General features: G+C 42.1%; 1 protein-coding gene across 4 annotated transcripts in view; it reads left to right on the forward strand.

Annotated features, from left to right (window-relative positions):
• Nucleotides 1–18634, forward strand: part of DNAJC27 (DnaJ heat shock protein family (Hsp40) member C27) — a 52229-nt gene that overhangs the window by 13099 nt on the left and 20496 nt on the right. For 2 of the 4 annotated variants that reach the window (XM_042982361.1, XM_042982360.1), the window contains exons 4-7: nucleotides 9866–10030; nucleotides 10541–10663; nucleotides 14159–14319; nucleotides 17184–17319. In XM_042982361.1, coding sequence (XP_042838295.1) covers nucleotides 9866–10030; nucleotides 10541–10663; nucleotides 14159–14319; nucleotides 17184–17316 — 582 coding nt within the window. In that variant the 3' untranslated portion in view covers nucleotides 17317–17319. Of the gene's footprint in view, nucleotides 1–9865; nucleotides 10031–10540; nucleotides 10664–14158; nucleotides 14320–17183; nucleotides 17469–18634 lie in introns of those variants that run through there. The other 2 variants (XM_007088932.3, XM_007088933.3) reach the window with 1 other exon arrangement.

An 18634-nucleotide genomic window follows, 5' to 3' on the forward strand; every position in this document is an offset into this window, starting at 1 on the left:
GTGGGCTTTTCATAAATGGCTTTTATGATGTTTAAGTATGTTCCCTCTATCCCGACCTTCTTGAGGGTCTTTATTAAGAAAGGATGCTGAATTTTGTCAAATGCTTTTTCTGCATCAATTGACAGGATCATATGGTTCTTATCTTTTCTTTTATTGATGTGATGTATCACATTGATTGATTTGCGAATGTTGAACCAGCCCTGCATCCCAGGAATGAATCCCACTTGATCATGGTGAATAATTCTTTTTATATGCTGTTGAATTTGACTTGCTAGTATCTTGTTGAGAATTTTTGCATCCATATTCATCAGGGATATTGGCCTATAGTTCTCTTTTTTTGCTGGGTCTCTGTCTGCTTTAGGAATCAAAGTAACGCTGGCTTCATAGAATGAGTCTGGAAGTTTTCCTTCCCTTTCTATTTTTTGGAACAGCTTGAGAAGGATAGTTATTATCTCTGCTTTAAATGTCTGGTAGAATTCCCCTGGGAAGCCATCTGGTCGTGGACTCTTATTTGTTGGGAGATTTTTGATAACTGATTCAATTTCTTCACTGGTTGTGGGTCTTTTCAAGTTTTCTATTTCTTCCTGTTTGAGTTTTGGAAGTGTGTGGGTGCTTAGGAATTTGTCCATTTCTTCCAGGCTGTCCAGTTTGTTGGCAAATAATTTTTCATAGTATTCCCTGATAATTGCTTGTATTGCTGAGGGATTGGTTGTCATAATTCCATTTTCATTCATGATTTTATCTATTTGGGTCATCTCCCTTTTCTTTTTGAGAAGCCTGGCTAGAGGTTTGTCAATTTTGTTTATTTTTTCAAAAAACCAACTCTTGGTTTCGTTGATCTGCTCTACAGTTTTTTTAGATTCTATATTGTTTATTTCTGCTCTGATCTTTATTATTTCTCTTCTGCTGCTGGGTTTGGGGTATCTTGGCTGTTCTGCTTCTATTTCCTTTAGGTGTGCTATTAGATTTTGTATTTGGGATTTTTCTTGTTTCTTGAGATAGGCCTGGATTGTAATGTATTTTCCTCTCAGGACTGACTTCACTGCATGCCAGAGTGTTTGGATTATTGTGTTTTCATTTTCATTTGTTTCCATATATTTTTTAATTTCTTCTCTGATTGCCTGGTTGACCCATTCATTCTTTAGTAGGGTGTTCTTTAACCTCCATGCTTTTGGAGGTTTTCCAGACTTTTTCCTGTGGTTGATTTCAAGCTTCATAGCGTTGTGGTCTGAAAGTGTGCATGGTGTGATCTCAATTCTTATATACTTATGAAGGGCTATTTTGTGACCCAGTATGTGATCAATCTTGGAGAATGTTCCATGTTACTCGAGAAGAAAGTATATTCTGTTGCTTTGCGATGCAGAGTTCTAAATATATCTGTCAAGTCCATCTGTTCCAATGTATCATTCAGGGCCCTTGTTAATTTATTGATCCTGTGTCTAGATGATCTATCCATTACTGTAAGTGAAGTATTAAAGTCCCCTGCAATTACCACATTCTTATCAATGAGGTTGCTTATGTTTGTGATTAATTGCTTTATATATTTGGGGGCTCCCGTATTCGGCGCATAGACATTTATAATTGTTAGCTCTTCCTGATGGATAGACCCTGTAATTATTATATAATGCCCTTCTTCATCTCTTGTTACAGCCTTTAATTTAAAGTCTAGTTTGTCTGATATAAGTATGGCTACTCCAGCTTTCTTTTGACTTCCAGTAGCATGATAGATAGTTCTCCATCCCCTCACTTTCAATCTGAAAGTGTCCTCAGGTCTAAAATGAGTCTCTTGTAGACAGCAAATAGATGGGTCTTGTTTTTTTATCCATTCTGATACCCTGTGTCTTTTGGTTGGTGCATTTAGTCCATTTACATTCAGTGTTATAGAAAGATATGGGTTTAGAGTATTGTGATGTCTGTAGGTTTCATGCTTATAGTGATGTCTCTGGTACTTTGTGGTCCTTGCAACATTTCACTTACAGAATCCCCCTTAGGATCTCTTGTAGGGCTGGTTTAGTGGTGATGAATTCCTTCAGTTTTTGTTTGTTTGGGAAGACCTTTATCTCTCCTTCTATTCTGAATGACAGACTTACTGGATAAAGGATTCTCGGCTGCATAGTTTTCTGTTCATCACATTGAAGATTTCCTGCCATTCCTTTCTGGCCTGCCAAGTTTCAGTAGATAGGTCTGTCACTAGTCTTATCAGTCTCCCTTTATATGTTAGAGCATGTTTATCCCTAGCTGCTTTCAGAATTTTCTCTTTATCCTTGTATTTTGCCAGTTTCACTATGATATGTTACAATTCAAGTTACGTCTGAAGGGAGTTCTCTGTGCCTCTTGGATTTCAATGGCTTTTTCCTTCCCCAGATCAGGGAAGTTCTCAGCTATGATTCCTATTATACGGATATTGTTGCGTTTGATTGCATCACTTAGTTCTCTAATTCTCCCCTCATAGTCCCGGATTTTTTTATCTCTCTTTTTCTCAGCTTCCTCTTTTTCCATAATTTTATCTTCTAATTCACCTATTCTCTCCTTTGCCTCTTCAATCCAAGCTGTGGTCGCCTCCATTTTATTTTGCACCTCATTTATAGCTTTTTTTAGCTCCTCATGACTATTTCTTAGTCCCCTGATCTCTGTAGCAATAGATTCTCTGCTGTCCTCTATACTTTTTTCAAACCCAGCAATTAATTTTATGACTATCATTCTAAATTCATGTTCCGTTATATTGCTTAAATCGGTTTTGATAAATTCGTTAGCTGTCTCTACTTCCTGGAGTTTCTTTTGAGGAGAATTCTTACGTTTTGTCATTTTGGATAGTCCCTGGGGTGATGTGGCACTGCAGGGCACTTCCCCTGTGCTGTCTGGAGTAACTTGTATTGGTGGGTGGGGCCGCGGTCCTACCTGATGTCTGTCCCCAACCCACCGCTGGGGCCACAGTCAGACTGGTGTGTACCTTGTCTTCCCCTCTCCCAGGGGCAGAATTCACTGTGGAATGGTGCGGACCGTTGCACACTGCCAGGCTTGTGGTGCTGCTTTGATGGGATCTGGCGTATTAGCCGGGGTGGATCCGCAAGGTGCACAGGGGCAGGAGGGGCAGGCTCAGATCGCTTTGCCATTGGTGGTCCCCTGCGGGAGGGGCCCTGCAGCACCAGGAGGGAGGCTCACCTGTCAGAGGGATGGATCCACAGAAGCACAGTGTTGGGTGTTTGCGTGGTGCAAGCAAGTTTGATGATGGGAACTGTTCCCTTTGGGGTTTCGGCTGGGGGATGGGAGAGGGAGATGGTGCTGGCCAGCGCCTTTGTTCCCCGCTGAGCTGAGCTCTGTCTTCCAGGGCTCAACACCTCTCCCTCCTGGTGTCCTCTCGCCCTCCTGCTCTCTGAGCAGAGCTGTTGACTTTTAACATTCCAGATGTTAAGTCCCGCTGGCTGTCAGAACTCACGCAGTCCGGCCCCTCCGCTTTTGCAAGCCAGACTCGGGGGCTCTGCCCTGCCGGGTGGGCTGCCCCTCCACCGCCCCGGCTCCCTCCCGCCACGTCCGTGTAGTGCGTACCGCCTCTCCGCCCTTCCTACCCTCTTCCATGGGCCTCTTGTTTATGCTTGGCTCCGGAGAGTCTGTTTTGCTAGTCTTCTGGCGGTTTTCTGGGTTATTTAGGCAGGTGTGGGTGGAATCTAAGTGATCAGCAGGACGAGGTGAGCCCAGTGTCCTCCTACACTGCCATCTTCTCAAACTCCTCCATAGTGTTTTTGAATAAATCTCTCTGAATGGCCGCATTAGTGGGTGGTCTAGTTATAACACTATTTAAATTATCACAGTCTTCTGATATCATCATTTTAACAGTTTGAGTGGAATTGTAGAAACTTTTCCTCCCTTTGCATCTCTTTATCTTCCCCCATTTATGATTGTCTTAAAATTTTCTCTATATACCTTTAGAACTGCATGAGACAGTGTTTAATCTTTGCTTAACTGTCACACATAATTTAGAAAACTCAAGAAAGGAAAGAAAGCCTGTTATATTCACTCATATTTTTGTTTACTCTGATCTTTCACCCTTCGCTGTATTCCATACTCCTTCTTCATCATTTCCTTTCTATTTAAAGAACTTCCTTTAGCCATTCTCTTAGCATAAGTCTACTGACAACAGATTCTCTCCTAGTTTTCTTTGATTGAGATTGTCTCAATTTCCCATTTGTGCCTGAAGAATATTTTTTCTTATTATAGGGTTCTGCGTTGATATTTCTTTTTTTTTTTTTTTTCAGCACTTGAAAAATAGTGTACTTCTTTCCTTTGGCCTCCATGGATTCTGATGAGAAATCTGCCCCTTTGACTACAGAGAACAGGCTTTTGTTGGGCTTTTATTTGTCTGTACCCATTGACATTTCTAAGTTGTACTTCTTCAGTTACATATCTTAGATATATGAGGCAAAAGAAAATCCGGGAAACTTACCACTGTGTCATTCGTTGGGCCTCGAGGTCCCTAGCTTATCTGCTTTCTTCTCTCTACCTTCCAATGTCTTCTTATATAGGTTTTATATATAACACTCGGGGTTTTTTACCTGTACTTAGCAGGAAGAATAGGGAAAAGTATATCTACTCTATCTTCCTGGAAAAAAAAATAATAATGTAATGCCTGTAAAATCTTCCATCTTGTGAATATACCCAAATATATAGGTAAAATGAATTATTTTTTTAATGTTTATTTAGTTTTGAGAGAGAGAGAGAGAGAGAGAGAGAGAGAGCGCGCAAGCAGGAGAGGGCCAGAGAGAGAGGGGGGCAGAGGATCCAAACAAAGCAGGCTCCATGCTGACAGTAGAGAGCCCAACACGGGGCTCGAACCCACGAACTATGAGATCATGACCTGAGCCAAAACCAAGAATCAGATGCTCAACCTACTGAGCCACCCAGGTGCCCCTAAAATGAAATCTTTTTAAATGTGGAGGCTTATACTTTACAAGTATAGAGTACTGTCAGTGAAAAAAGAACAGAAGTTCTAGATTACCACAAACTTGACACAGATTCTAATTACTGGAAATGCTAGAATAAATCTTAGATTTCTTCAAAGTCATAAAAATGGAGAGTTAGAAAATGTCTGAGAATTAATGTGGTCCAGCTTCTTTCTGCCCATTGTAGGATTTCTTTCTGTAGCATTCCTGATCAATGGCCATCATTCATTCACCTCATACCAATATGCCAGTTTCTGTGTTGGCCACTGGTAATACATAGCCCCTGTCCACATGGAACATAAATATGTCAGAGCACAACATGTTGCACAAATGACCGATTGCTTAGGAGCATTTAATATCCAGCCCTAGCTTATCTGGGAGGACAGGAAGTCTTGTTGAAGGAAACAATGTTTATATTGAGCATTGATGGATAAGTAAGGATTACGTAGATTGGTGGGAATCCAGGGATGGTACACGGGATAGTTTTGAGTGGTACAGACTGAACAGTTTGGAGAATGAATGTCTCTAATGATGGGGTCGCACTGCTTCACAAGTTCATCCTTTATAGAGTTAAAAACTCTAGATTAACGGCTCCCTTATGAAGGCTGCCTTCCTTTGACATTCAGTATTAATTCTGGCCTTGTTTTTGGAGCAACATACTGAGTCTGTGCTTTCTAATATTTGTTAATCTGGTCTTTTTCAGGTAAAATATTTTCTAGTCCTGCCCCAGCTGGGCCTATCAGCATCCTTTGTGGGTAATTTCTGGTTAGTTGATAGGGAGCTGGGGACCGAACATAACATTCCAGATTGTCTAATGAAAAACACGGAGTGTTCCTTTACTTCCTACCATTAGACACCAGACTTCCGTCAATGCAACCTGAAGTTATAATAGCTTTTTTTCAGCAGCTTAAAAAAGATAGAAGCATAATTAATAGAAGCTCCTTGAAATCACCACTTCTGAAGTACCTTTTCTCTGAATAGCTTTGATTTCTCCTTTTTTGTCAAATAGTTGGCTGGCTGCAGCTCAAACCCTCCTTTTTGACAAGACCGAAGCCGTCTTCTTCCTAAGTCCCAAGCTGCCCAAAGTATACTTTTGCTCAGCACACACCTGGTTTTGAAGCACCCGTAGCCATTCTCATGATCCCTGACTTCCCCCAGTCCTTGAGGCCTGTCCTCCATTGAAGCTTCTGTTGTCATCTGTCCTCCAGACAGGTTTATCCAAAGGGTCTGCTGAGAAAGGACAGTCGCTTAGAGTGTGAGACAGCACTCTCCAAGGAAATGTCAGAGAGGATTGTGAGGGAATGGCGGGCCTGTATCTTACCAGCAGTCCTGCTTCCACTGATGTACACAACTATATTCTGGGGCTTGTTGGTAGGAGTTACATGGTCTATGGAAACCTCTTGAGGCCCGAATGATATTAAACTAGCAGCTTTCTCTGACCTATAAGCTGGAAAGTTTGCCATCTTTGCTTTAAGAAATAATCCCGATTCCCTTAGCATCCTATTTAATTAAACTTTGGATGCAGCAAGACTTCCAGGACTAATATTAGAAAGCTGTTTTGGGAGATGAGAATAATAGAACTGTAGGGGACCATTGAGGCATCGACTTTGACCTTTTCGTTTTTACAGATGAGGAAGCGAAAGCTTGAGGTCATAAAGCCACTTACTCAAGATTACAGAGGTAACTAGCTGCTGAGCCCAGACTTGAACTTGAGTCAGTTGAAAGAGAAATCCGTGGGGCTTGCCTAAGTCTCTGTTTACACACAAATCTCCCTCTGGATAACATCATTTGCATCTTGGAATTCGTTCCTTTCCCCTTTGGCCTCTACTTTCATTCCTGACGTTCAGCTATTCTTTTTTATTTTTTTTAATGTTTATTCATTTTTGAGAGACAGAGAGAGACAGAGCATGAGCGGGGAAGGGGCAGAGAGAGGGAGACACAGAATCTGAAGCAGGCTCTAGGCTCTGAGCTGTCAGCGCAGAGCCCGACGCGGGGCTTGAACTCATGAACTGCGAGATCATGACCTGAGCTGAAGTTGGACACTCAACCGACTGAGCCACCGAGGCGCCCCCTGACATTCAGCTATTCTTGATTTAAAATGTCTCAAATACTTTCACCTGCTAGGCCCTGTTGGCGACACAAAGATGGACGTATCAGGATGCATGCCTTCACATTCTTACAGTCTAGTGGGGAAGGCAGCTGTATATGCTACCAACTATAAAACTAGACAGGAAGTGATAACGAGCGCTACTGGAAGCACAGAGCCTGTGGTGTTTCAGGGATGAAGAAGTTAGATTCTGTTTGGCAGGGGTAGGAGGTTAGATGATGAGGCACGGGGCAGAGAAAAACTACATGAAAGATACGGTGTTATAGCTAAACTTGAAAGATTGAAGGTAAAGAGGTGTCTGTTTCCAGGTGGAATTAGGTTTGAGGAAAGAGAGATTATCCAGTTTGAAGTGCAGTGGGTAGGAGGAGGGTAGGACTGGAAAGTTGGTGGAGGACTGATCAGAAACTTTTAACGTCAATGAAAAGAATTTGAACTTTAGGAGGTTGGCAGTAGGGAAACACTAAAGAATTTTTGAACCAGGGCTCTCAAAAGATAAATACACAGTATGTATAATGTTGCTGGGGAGATTACTTAGAAAATTCTTGGACTGGTAGTCAAGAGATAGTGTAATGTTGGCAAGTGGAAATGGAAAGGAAGTGACAGGTGCAGGAAATATGGCAGAGGAAGCTTCTACAGGATTGTTTGTCCCTGATGTGCAAAAAGGCAGAGGAAAGCAGCAAAGGTTAACGCTAGGCTTTCAATCCACGTGACTCAGAGAATGGTGTGCCCCTATTATGACTAGAAGTTCAAGGGAAGGAAGAGATTGGGAAGGAGTAAGATGGAGGCTTTTCTGTTGTACACATTGAATTTGAGATTCTGGCAGGACATTCAGCAGGAAGAGTCTAGAGCTAACTGGAAATGCAGGTCTGCGAGAACAGATGAAAAGGCTCACCTTGCAGGATCTCACAGTTGAAACTGTGCAGGTGGCTGGTGTTGCTGAGTTGGGAGGAAGGATGGAAGAAGAAAGTCTGAGGGCCCGGGACAGGATTTGGGGAAGGATGGTGGCAGGCTGGAGCGGGAGCAATGGAGAGAGGAGGAGTTGGTAAAAGACCAGTTAAGAACCTGGAGAAGGTGGTGTTTGGGAGCCAAGGCAACATGAGTTTCAGGAAAGAAGGGAGAGGCCCGTTTTCACTACTGCGGGCGGGCTGAGGACCATGAGGACTGGGGAGAAGACTCTTGCCGTTCATCACTTTACATGCTTTATGGTTTTGTTGGTCTTAATTGTAGAGGATAGCTTCTTCTGTTTCTGCAAATTAGTAGGCATAGGCAGTCTTGGTTCAGGTGTCTATCTATACTCAGAAACCTAAACTTCATGCCTGATGCGTGTAAGATGTCTTCATTTCTTACCGCATATCCAGCGTGAGTGCGTATATACTGGAATTCCATGAGAAGGTGGGTAATGCGTGGCCTCTGTCAAGGTTCTTACTGGAATTTTGGCTGAAACCCCCAATCTGTCAGTGTCGTTCCTCACCCACCCCATCTGTCATTGCCTCTGCCACGTCAGTGTGTCCTGTACTTCGTGCTGCCTCTTCCTAGAGTTACGTACATGCCCCAGAAGCGAGACACCGTTTCTAATAAAAAATATCAAAGGAGGACAATCAGAATGAATGTGAGGAAGGAAGGAGGAAGGTGCTTATACACACTGTTTTCCAGGCACCATTTAGGTGATTTGGCTTCAGTATCTCATTTAATCCTCATAATAACCCTGTGAAGTAAGTGGTATTGTCCCCATTTTACAGATGAGATAACTGAGATGCAGAGAGGTTAAGTGACTTGCCCAAGATCACACAACTAGTAAGTAAGTGTGAACCCAGATCTGACTCCAGAGCCTGTGCTCTTTCCCATTACATCACACTGAGGCTCTGAGTTCAGAGTTCTAAAGTTGGTGTGCAGACCCAAGAGTCATGGGGAAGCTCTGCCTGATGTTCTGGGGGAGCCAGCTTTGGGATGTGATATATAGAGGTCTGTGCCTATTGCTGACGCTTATGTCATTTTTGCCTTAAGTTCTTCATTGTTCACTCACTTTCTGGTTCTTCCTAAGAAGAGCTTCACTCTATGGAATTTGTGTTATTTTAAGGTCTACTAACAAGAATTAAAGATTGATTGCCTCAGGGCGCCTGGGTGGCTCAGTCAGTTAAATGTCCGACTTCGGCTCAGGTCATGAACTCACGGTCTGTGGGTTCGAGCCCCATGTCCAGCTCTGTGCTGACAAGTTGGAGCCTGGAGCCTACTTTGGATTCTGTGTCTCCCTCTCTCTCTGCCCCTCCCGTGCTCATGCTTTGTCTCTCTCTGTCTCTCAAAAATAAATAAACATTAAAAAAATTTGCCTTGGGGTGCCTGGGTGGCTCAGTCGGTTAAGCGTCCAACTTTGGCTCAGGTCATGATCTTGTGGTTTGTGAGACTGAGCCCCATGTCGGCCTCTGTGCTGACAGCTCAGAGCCTGGAGCCTGCTTCAGATTCTGTGTCTCTGTCTCTCTCTGCCCCTCCCCCCTCAAAATAAAATAAACATAAAAAATTTTTTTAAATAAATAAAAGAAAATAGAAAAGATTGCCTCCAGGGAATGGAACTCAAGGTGAGGAGGGTGGGGCAGGAGGCTGTTGTTTTCATCACAAGATGAAAACTAGGCTTGTACTAGGCTGTTTTTTTTATCATGTTATTTTGATTTTCTAAAAAGTCCCTTAAAGACCAGTAGATACTGAGATATAATAGCAAATACTATGACTACACCAAAGAACACACTTTGTTACATTCATGACTGTGAGATATATTCTTATAAAATCACAAAACCTACAATTTGTGCACCTGTTCTTTTATGTGAAGGTTCGTAATGAGTTTTACAAGGATACACAGGGTGTAATACTGGTCTATGATGTTGGGCAGAAGGACTCCTTTGATGCCCTTGATGCTTGGCTGGCAGAGATGAAACAAGACCTTGGACCTCATGGAAACATGGAAAATATTGTATTTGCAGTGTGTGCCAACAAGGTAACTGTTTTGGAAATGTTTGCTCAACCTTCTGAATTCATTATGGGAGGAGTGCAGCTCTGAGTTTGGGGGAAGAAATGAAAAGAAGTCCTTATTCTATGATATAGGAATCAACATCTTTTCAAAACCTATGTCCCTAAGACATAAAGAATAAAACCACAAACTCTGGTGTACCAGGATATTTATCCATTTTCTTCTGGTGCCATACTTGGGGAAGGGTATTGGTGACTGAGCAGGATAGGTAGACCCTCTGAGTAGGAAGAGTTTTCTCAAAGGATATAGGGGGAAGTGTGGGACAGGCACTTGCCATTTTGCCACAGAATATCAGTCTGTGTTCAATATTAGCAATTTTTTTTGTCCCTTGTGGTCCGTATAATTGCATATACTAGTGCTGGGGGTTCCTTTAGGAGTGGTTTTTGCTTCAAGAAAGAATTGATGAAGACCTCACTGGGCCTGTTTTAGTGGGTCATGTTTGGGGTCTTCTCTGTGTCCTCCAACTTCCTATTTCAGATTGACTGTACCAAGCACCGCTGTGTAGATGAAAGCGAAGGGCGTCTCTGGGCCGAAAGCAAAGGGTTCTTGTACTTTGAAACTTCAGCACAAACCGGAGAAGGAATCAATGAAATGTTCCAGGTAAACTAGCATTGTTTTGTTTGTATCAAGGCTGACCATGCCCAATTTTAGTTTAAATTATGAGAAACAAAAATGTAATAGGAATTTGTCATTAGAATAAGCTTGGTCTTTCAGAAGCTGGTGAGAAAAAGATTGAGAGAGAGAAAGAGGGGGAGAGAGAGAGAGAGAGAGAGAGAGAGAGAGAGAGAGTGAGTGTGTGTGTGTGTGTGTGTGTGTGTGATGTCTGCCTGCTGACTACAGACCTGGGTGATTGTCAGAGTTACTATGGGAAATTCTTCAAAATACAGATTTCTGGGCTCTAGACCCACCAGAAGCTTAGTGCTGTGATGGAGCTCAGGAATCTATATTTTGAAAAACCTTTCTAGGTGATTCTGATGATCATCAAGTTTAACGACAGTTATTATATACTGACAGTAGAACAAAGATTTTCTTTAAAACTGCCTTTGGTTAATGGTGTTACATTTGCACGCATAGTTATGTGGAAGCATTACTTTGGCAAAATTGCCTTGCCAGAGTGAATGTGTATGGTGCAGCTAGAGAATAGGGGACTGTCATTGCAGAGTCCAGCCAGTCACACATAAAAATAAGGTCTTACCCACCAAGTAGGCGATGGAAGGATGTACTCATATTGCAACCTGAATGAATGGTCATTTTTAAAAAAATTACTAATCTTGAATCATTTTAAGGGAATGAGGCTTTTTAAAATAATAAATTATAAAGTCAACTCTTAATTACAGATACATTTGGAGGTAAGTGGTGGCATGAATTATGCATTTTTTCTTATGAATATATCTGATATTTTGGGAATTTTTAACATTTCAAAGAGTGTAGCTATACTGTAACGAGTTGTTCTTAATTATTGAGTGGGATTTTATTTAATCTTTTATGCTGAATTTCTTTCTCATAAGATGTCACCGCCCCTACTAGAAGACAAGTTTCATCCTTGGCTGACAGGCTAAATTGGGCATCAGTAGCTTCTATTTCAAGACCAAATAAGGTTGATGTTGACTTGCCACACTCTGTATCCCATTTAGTACATGGTCCTGTGTGAGTTTGTACCTATTCACTCATGTGCAGTAACGATGCTTAATCATTTGAATAGTATTTTATAATTCTGGCGAAGTTTACATGTTTCATCTCATTTGAGACTCTTACTGTATGATGGGTATTGTTCTCATTTCCGATGTTATAGTATCTAAGAGTAGTAAAGTGACTTCTTCAAGGACTATAAATAATGACTGTTGAAAATTAAATTTCTTTCAGCACTTCAAAGGCGATGGTCCATTCTCTCCTGGCCTGTGTTGAATCTCATGAGACGTTAGCACCCATTTTTACTCTTATTCTTTTGTACATAATGTGTTGTGGTTTTTTCCCCATCCAGCCACTTTCAAGAGTTCATCTTTGGCTTTTAGCATGTGGACCATGTGCCTGGGTGTGGTTCTCTTTATATTTGCCCAGCGTGGTTTTTCTTGAGTTTCTCAGATTGCTAGGCAGGTGTTTTTCACCACTATTTGTTCAAAAGTTTTTTGGCTCAGGGTGTCCGGGTGGCTCAGTCGGTTGGGCATCAGATTTTGGCTCGGGTCATGATCTCGCGGTTTGTGAGTGTGAGCCCCGTGTGGGGCTCTGTGCTGACAGCTCAGTGCCTGGAGCCTGCTTCGAATTCTGTGTCTCCTTCTCTCTCTGCTCCTCCCCTGCTCATATTCTCTCTCCCTTTCAAAAATAAAGACTAAAAAAAATTTTTTTTAAAGTTTTTTGGCTCTATTTCTACTCTTTTCCTTCTGGGACTCCAGTTACATGTATATCAGACCATTTGATTTTGTCCCACCGTCCTTGAGGCTATGTTTATTTTTCTTCCCTTTTTCTCTCTTTTTCAGATTGCGTAGTCTCTATGGTGACAGTGCACAGAGTATGAGATATGAGCAGGATCAAAAAATAGTTTTCACTTCAGACAACAAAAAAAATAGGCAAAGAATCTGAACAATTTACAGAAAAAGCAATAAGCATATGAAAAGACACTCCGCTTCACTTACAATTAAAGAAATGCAAATTAAAACTGTGTGACACATGTAGGTTTGGCAGAAGGGAAGCTGTATGATAATGCCCCATAGTGACAAGGGTGTAGAGAAATAACACTGTCAGACACTGTGATGGGAGTGTAAACGGCACCGTTTTTTCGTATGAAAATTGTCAAAATCAAAAATTAAAATGCCCGTACACTGTTACTTAGTACTTCTGCTTTTAGGAATTTGTTTTAAAGCAGTATCTCCACACGTGTGTGGAGATACACACACACACACTCACACACACGTGTGGAGATACACACACACACACTCATACACACACACACACACACACACACACAAAGTATTCACTAAAACACTGTGTGCAGTAGCAAAACCTGGAAACAATAGCCTTGTCTAAGAAAATAGGGAGTTGGTTAAATAAATTAAGATATAGTCACACAGTGGAATACTGAACAGTCATTAAAAAGGAAGAAAGTGTCTAGAGGCAGCTGGAGAAAGGGCCCAAGGTCTATTTTTATGTGAAAAAATGCAAGGAGCTAAGCAGTATGTTTAATCTGCTCTCGTTTATGTAAAAGTTTAGTGTGTAGTTGGAGGTACTGGTATTCTGATAGAAAATTTTTCTGGAAAGATACTCAAAAAAAAATATTAACAATGGTTACTTCAAGGAGAAGAACTTGAGGGACAGAGAGACATAGTTTTCATTTTACACTTTCATTTACCATTTGAATTTTTCTAACGGTATTCATCTACTACTTTTTTTTTTAACATTTATTCTTTTTTGAGAGACAGAGACAGAGCGGGGAAGGGGTAGAGAGAGGGAGACACAGAATCCGAAGCAGGCTGCAGGCTCTGAGCTGTCAGCACAGAGCCCGACGCGGGGCTCGAACTCACAAACTGTGAGATCATGACCTGAGCCGAAGTCAGACGCTCAACCGACTGAGCCACCCAGGCGCCCCAAGATTTTTGTTTTTTAAGTTTTTTTATTGTCTATTTATTTTTGAGAGAGACAGAGACAGAATGCGAGTGGGTTAGGAGCAGAGAGAGAGGGAGACACAGAATCCGAAGCAGGCTCCAGGCTCCAAGCTGTCAGCACAGAGCCCGACACGGGGCTCGAACTCACAAACCGTGAGATCATGACCTGAGCCGAAGTCAGACGCTCAACCGACTGAGCCACCCACGTGCCCCTCATCTACTACTTTGTAACTTCAAGTATGGTTATTTGAGAATAGGATTATGAGCCATTTCAATTTTATTCCTTATACTTTTGTGTTCTTAAAAAAAATACACAAGCACACGAACACACATATAAACATGCACAGTAGGATGAAAGAAAAAAAATCTTCCAAACTATATTTGCTTTATGGTGAATTTTAAGAGTTATTGGAATGTATTAAAATTCTTTAAGTTATGCTTAAAAGGAATTCCTGTTTTCACAAAGTCAGTTCTATTCTGGGATGATTTCTTTTTGCAGACCTTTTACGTATCCATAGTTGATTTATGTGAAAATGGCGGGAAACGTCCTATCACGAATAGCAGCGCTAGTTTCACCAAAGAACAAGCAGACACCATTCGCAGAATTCGAAACAGTAAGGACAGTTGGGACATGTTGGGAGTCAAACCTGGGGCCTCAAGGTAAGCAGTGCTCTAGGATATTAGCGCTGAGTGCTATCAGTTGTCAATGTTACAGGTCCGGTACATCCTCTTGTAATTGGCTAGAAATATGAAGTTTGTAGAAATGTGTTAGATTATGTTATAACTCTTCTTCACTGAATTAACTGAGTACCAAAGAAACAAAATAGAGGGCACAGTTGCCTGATGAGGGAACTTTGTGGTGTATTGCCTAAAAACTTTCTGAAACAGCATGCTCTGATTTTGTCTGTGTTGAAAAAGAGCCTACAAGCAAATGTAACCTTAAAAAAAAATACCTTATAAAATCATAGAGTTTTAGAAGAGGAAAAGCACGTTAGCAGCTTATCCAAACATTTCATTTTATAGGTGAGAAAACTGGGATTCGTGAGACTAAACGCATGTTCAAGGACCCTAGGCTGATTCTGTCTCTTTTCTACCGCACTTAAAATAGTGCTAGGTCCTCATCTGTGTGTGAATTTATGTTAAATGGTTTTATTTTTAGCCAAAAGAAATATTTGGGAGGAAGAGAAATACAATCACTTTTCTTTGTTGCTTGTGTAAAAATAAATCCTTGTTCAGTATGGTTATATAACTTTTAACAATATAACGCTTCTGTTACTGCACATGTTATCATTTTTATTGGAATTATAAGGGTTCTCGGATCTTTTTATTTTATACCATAACTTTTCTCCCCATCCTTCTCCCTTTCTACTTTTTCATCTTTATTCCCACAAAAGAAAACTACATGTTGAAATGCCTTCTTGGCACCAATAGCATTAAGTTTCTCTTTTCCATTTTGGTCTCATAGCATATCTTCGAGTCTAGAAGGCAAGAGGGGAGGGGGAGAGGAAGACAGTAACTGGTCACCGTGACTTGCCAGGCATTACTGAGGAAGCTTTAAGCACGTGAACAATTCAGATGGTCTCATGTATATAGCTCAATTAATTGTGCCTTTTAAATGTCCTTTTGGATTTCCATAGTCTCCTTCTAAAGTCTTTTGTTTCACCTCCAAGGGATATTGGCTCTAAAATTAAGAAACTCTACTTGTTAGTTAGCTTAGAACAGGAAGGAAAAATAAAATTTGGGTTCCTTACTTATTTACTATGTTAATTGGAATCTATCAAAATTTATAGGACTTCCTTAAGTTCTATACTGTTAATCAATATAAACATGTACTTTTCTTATCTTTGTTTCTCTGGGTCTATCAAACAAATTTTATATGGCAGTGAGCACATTTCAGAGAACCTATAAGCAGTTTTTAAAGGTATAAAGAGTTTTATTGTCTGTTCAGTGATGTGTTTACTATTCTTGAACTTTAAGAAAATTTTCATTTTCAGTAGAATTAATATGTTACTTTGTTAAAAATATTTAATATATTTTTTATTTTGGAGAAGAATTCTGGCAATTCAGATTTCTTCAGAGAGGGAAAATAGGATTTTTGTTAGCTAATATCAAAAGTAAAAAAGCCCCGTGCATGTTTTAAAACAAGAAAATTCGGGACTCGTCTGAGAGCAGAAAGCAAAAAAAGCCTTACAATACATGCCCCCAGCCTGAACTGTTAAGATGACCCTGTGGCCTCAGTCTTTCCAGGTAGACACACAAATTTTCCGTCACCTGCAAGATAATCAAAGACCATCTCTAATTCAGAGAGCCAAATAGAAATCCTTCTGATAAAAAAGGAAGGAGAAAAACTAGGGCATTTGGGAAAGCACCACATCCAGGCTTATAGGATAATTGGAGCCCTGAATTACACAAGGAAGGTGGGAAATAAAACCATCTGGTAAGGACAGAGCTAAACCTGGCCAGAGGAGGCGCTGGGCACTTAGAAGCGTCTGGAGCCTGACACCAGAGGATGCTGAAGAGCAGGGAGAGGGGCATGTGGTCTCCAGGCTCCTCCCCAGCCGGTCCCTGCTTCTTGAAGAGCTCCGAAGCCTAAAGAGCCCTCCTGGAGCTTTCCTGGCCTTTGCGGACACATTCTGTGCTGCTCCTTTCCTCTCTGGATTATGTTCACTTCTCTCTCACTGTAGCTGTCAGGTACCCCTCTGCAGCGTCCCTTTCTTGGTCAATGGTGTGACCATCTTCCCTGAGCCTGAGTTCCTGTGACCCTGGAACTCATTTCAGCCCATTTTCTAACATTTTCTCCACCCGTACATCCAGCTCATCATCTGCTTCTGCCAACTCATAATGTTATCTCTCGTCTTCGCTTGTTTGTCTCCACAAACACCTTGATCCAGACTCTTGGGACTTGTGCTTGGGTTATTGTGACAACCTCCTACCTGTCTCCCAACTTCAAAAAACAGCTTTCTTAGCACCCTTTTGTCACGAAACACCTACTGATGTCATTGTTCATCAGATTCACTTTTTTGTTGTTTTAGTTCCAAGGCCCTTCTCCTACTGACCCCTGCTTCCTGACCAACTTTGTTTTTGTTACCTCCCAGCGGTGTCCTCATGGAACTTCATGCCGTGGCCCTGCTGTTCCTAGTCTTTGCCAGCTCTCTCCCAGTTGCTCTGTCTTTCCCCACCTTCCTTCAGAACCCTGTTCCAGAGGCCTTCCCCAGTCGCCCCACACCCTCATCGTGAGTGCCTGCTGGGTACTGCGGACCTTTTCATCGGATCTTTCTTTTACCAAGGGCTTTCTTGGTGTTTCCATACTCACTTCACCCTGTGTTTCTTTTTCTACTTTTATGTAACGTATTACTTATTTGTATATTGTTGGTCTCCTAGTCCTTTAGTCCCCCTTTTGAGAAGAGGTGGTCATTATTTGGGAGATACTTTCTGCAAGAGTTACTATGGAACCCCTGACAGCCCAGCTGCAGGGGGCGGGGGCTGGCCTGTGGCTGACACAGAGCTCTGCTGCTCTCTCGTAGGGATGAAGTCAACAAAGCCTATCGGAAACTCGCTGTGCTGCTTCACCCTGACAAGTGTGTGGCGCCTGGTAGTGAAGATGCCTTCAAAGCAGTTGTGAATGCCCGGACAGCCCTCCTGAAAAACATCAAATAGGAAGTAAGAGACAAAGACAAGTGTGGGCCTCACGTACAAACTGACTCTCCCTAGAAGGGAAATAACCAACATGGATTTTTTTTCTCCACAAAATCCTACTGCTTTTTTCACCCGTGTTGTCATTTGTAAATTAGAAATCGAGGTGCCTGTTACCATTTCGCAGACATTTTTCAGAGCAGTGAAGAGAACCGAGCACCCCTTGTACACTGTAGTTCATTTCATATTTCCAGGTAATCTGAATTTTTTCCCTTTCATTTGTAAGCTCTGTAATTGTAGCATCCCATATGCACTTCACTCAGGAAAGTCCATGAGGTTTCTGGAGGGAGGAAGGAGGATAGGAGAACCCTTACACTTTTTCTTTTCTTTTTTTTTTTTTTAATTCATCAGAGAAGGAAACAACAAAAACAAGGAAACAATACCAAAACCCCCCAGAGTTTGGTGGGACCTCACAAGCGAGTCGTTCCTTTTACAAGTTCCTTAGGTGGTGTTTGAACCATCGTTCAATCTATAATTGATGAACTCTTGACAGCCCTTTGGAAGTTTGTGAGTTGAGGTGATACAGTTCTGAGTTGAGCAGCCCTTTCAGCACCTGCAGTCTGGTCCCCTTCTCCAGCCACCAGGGGGAGGGACGAGCTGGTCCTGAGAGAGAAAGGGCCGTGGCAGCCACGAGTTCTGGCTACACTGGCTGCTCCTGGGCTTGGCCCGGATCTGAGGCCTTTCTTTAGCCATGGACTTGGGCACTGGTAGTGGTAGGGAGTATCATGCACCTAGGAGTCAGGAATCTGACCCCAAACAGAAGTGCTTGCAGGTCACACTAGAGCTTGTGCACATATCCCCAAAGGGCAAGGCCAGAGGCAAGGCCAAAGGGCAAGCCCACCCTGCTGGGGCTTGTCTGATGCCCAGGGGCGGAGAAGCCCCAGCTATGAGGCTTATGCCTTTTCTTGTTTCTGCATTGTCTGCCCCGATAGGCAGGAAAGGCAGGGTAGTCCCCCACGAGCCGTGCCTCGTCCTCACTTCCTCGTCTACATTAGCTCCCCTTCTTCCTCTTCTCTTCGTCTTATTTATTTATTTATTTTTAATATACCATATCTGTCATTTTTCTCTTCTTGAATCCCTGGCTTTTGGCCACTGCCTCTTCCAGCCTCCCTTACGAGCCTTGACCTTACAGTCCTCCCCAGCAAGTCCTGGTTGACCAGAGACAAGTATGGGTCCTTGGGGTGGTGGTGGAGGGAGAGATCTGAAGGCCTGAGTGGAAAGAATCTCTGATTTTTGCTTTGGCTCCATATTTCTGAAGAGTGATAATTTTAAACTACAGATT

Source organism: Panthera tigris, chromosome A3 (genome assembly GCF_018350195.1).
Source record: "Panthera tigris isolate Pti1 chromosome A3, P.tigris_Pti1_mat1.1, whole genome shotgun sequence".
Classification (NCBI taxonomy): Eukaryota; Metazoa; Chordata; class Mammalia; order Carnivora; family Felidae; genus Panthera; species Panthera tigris.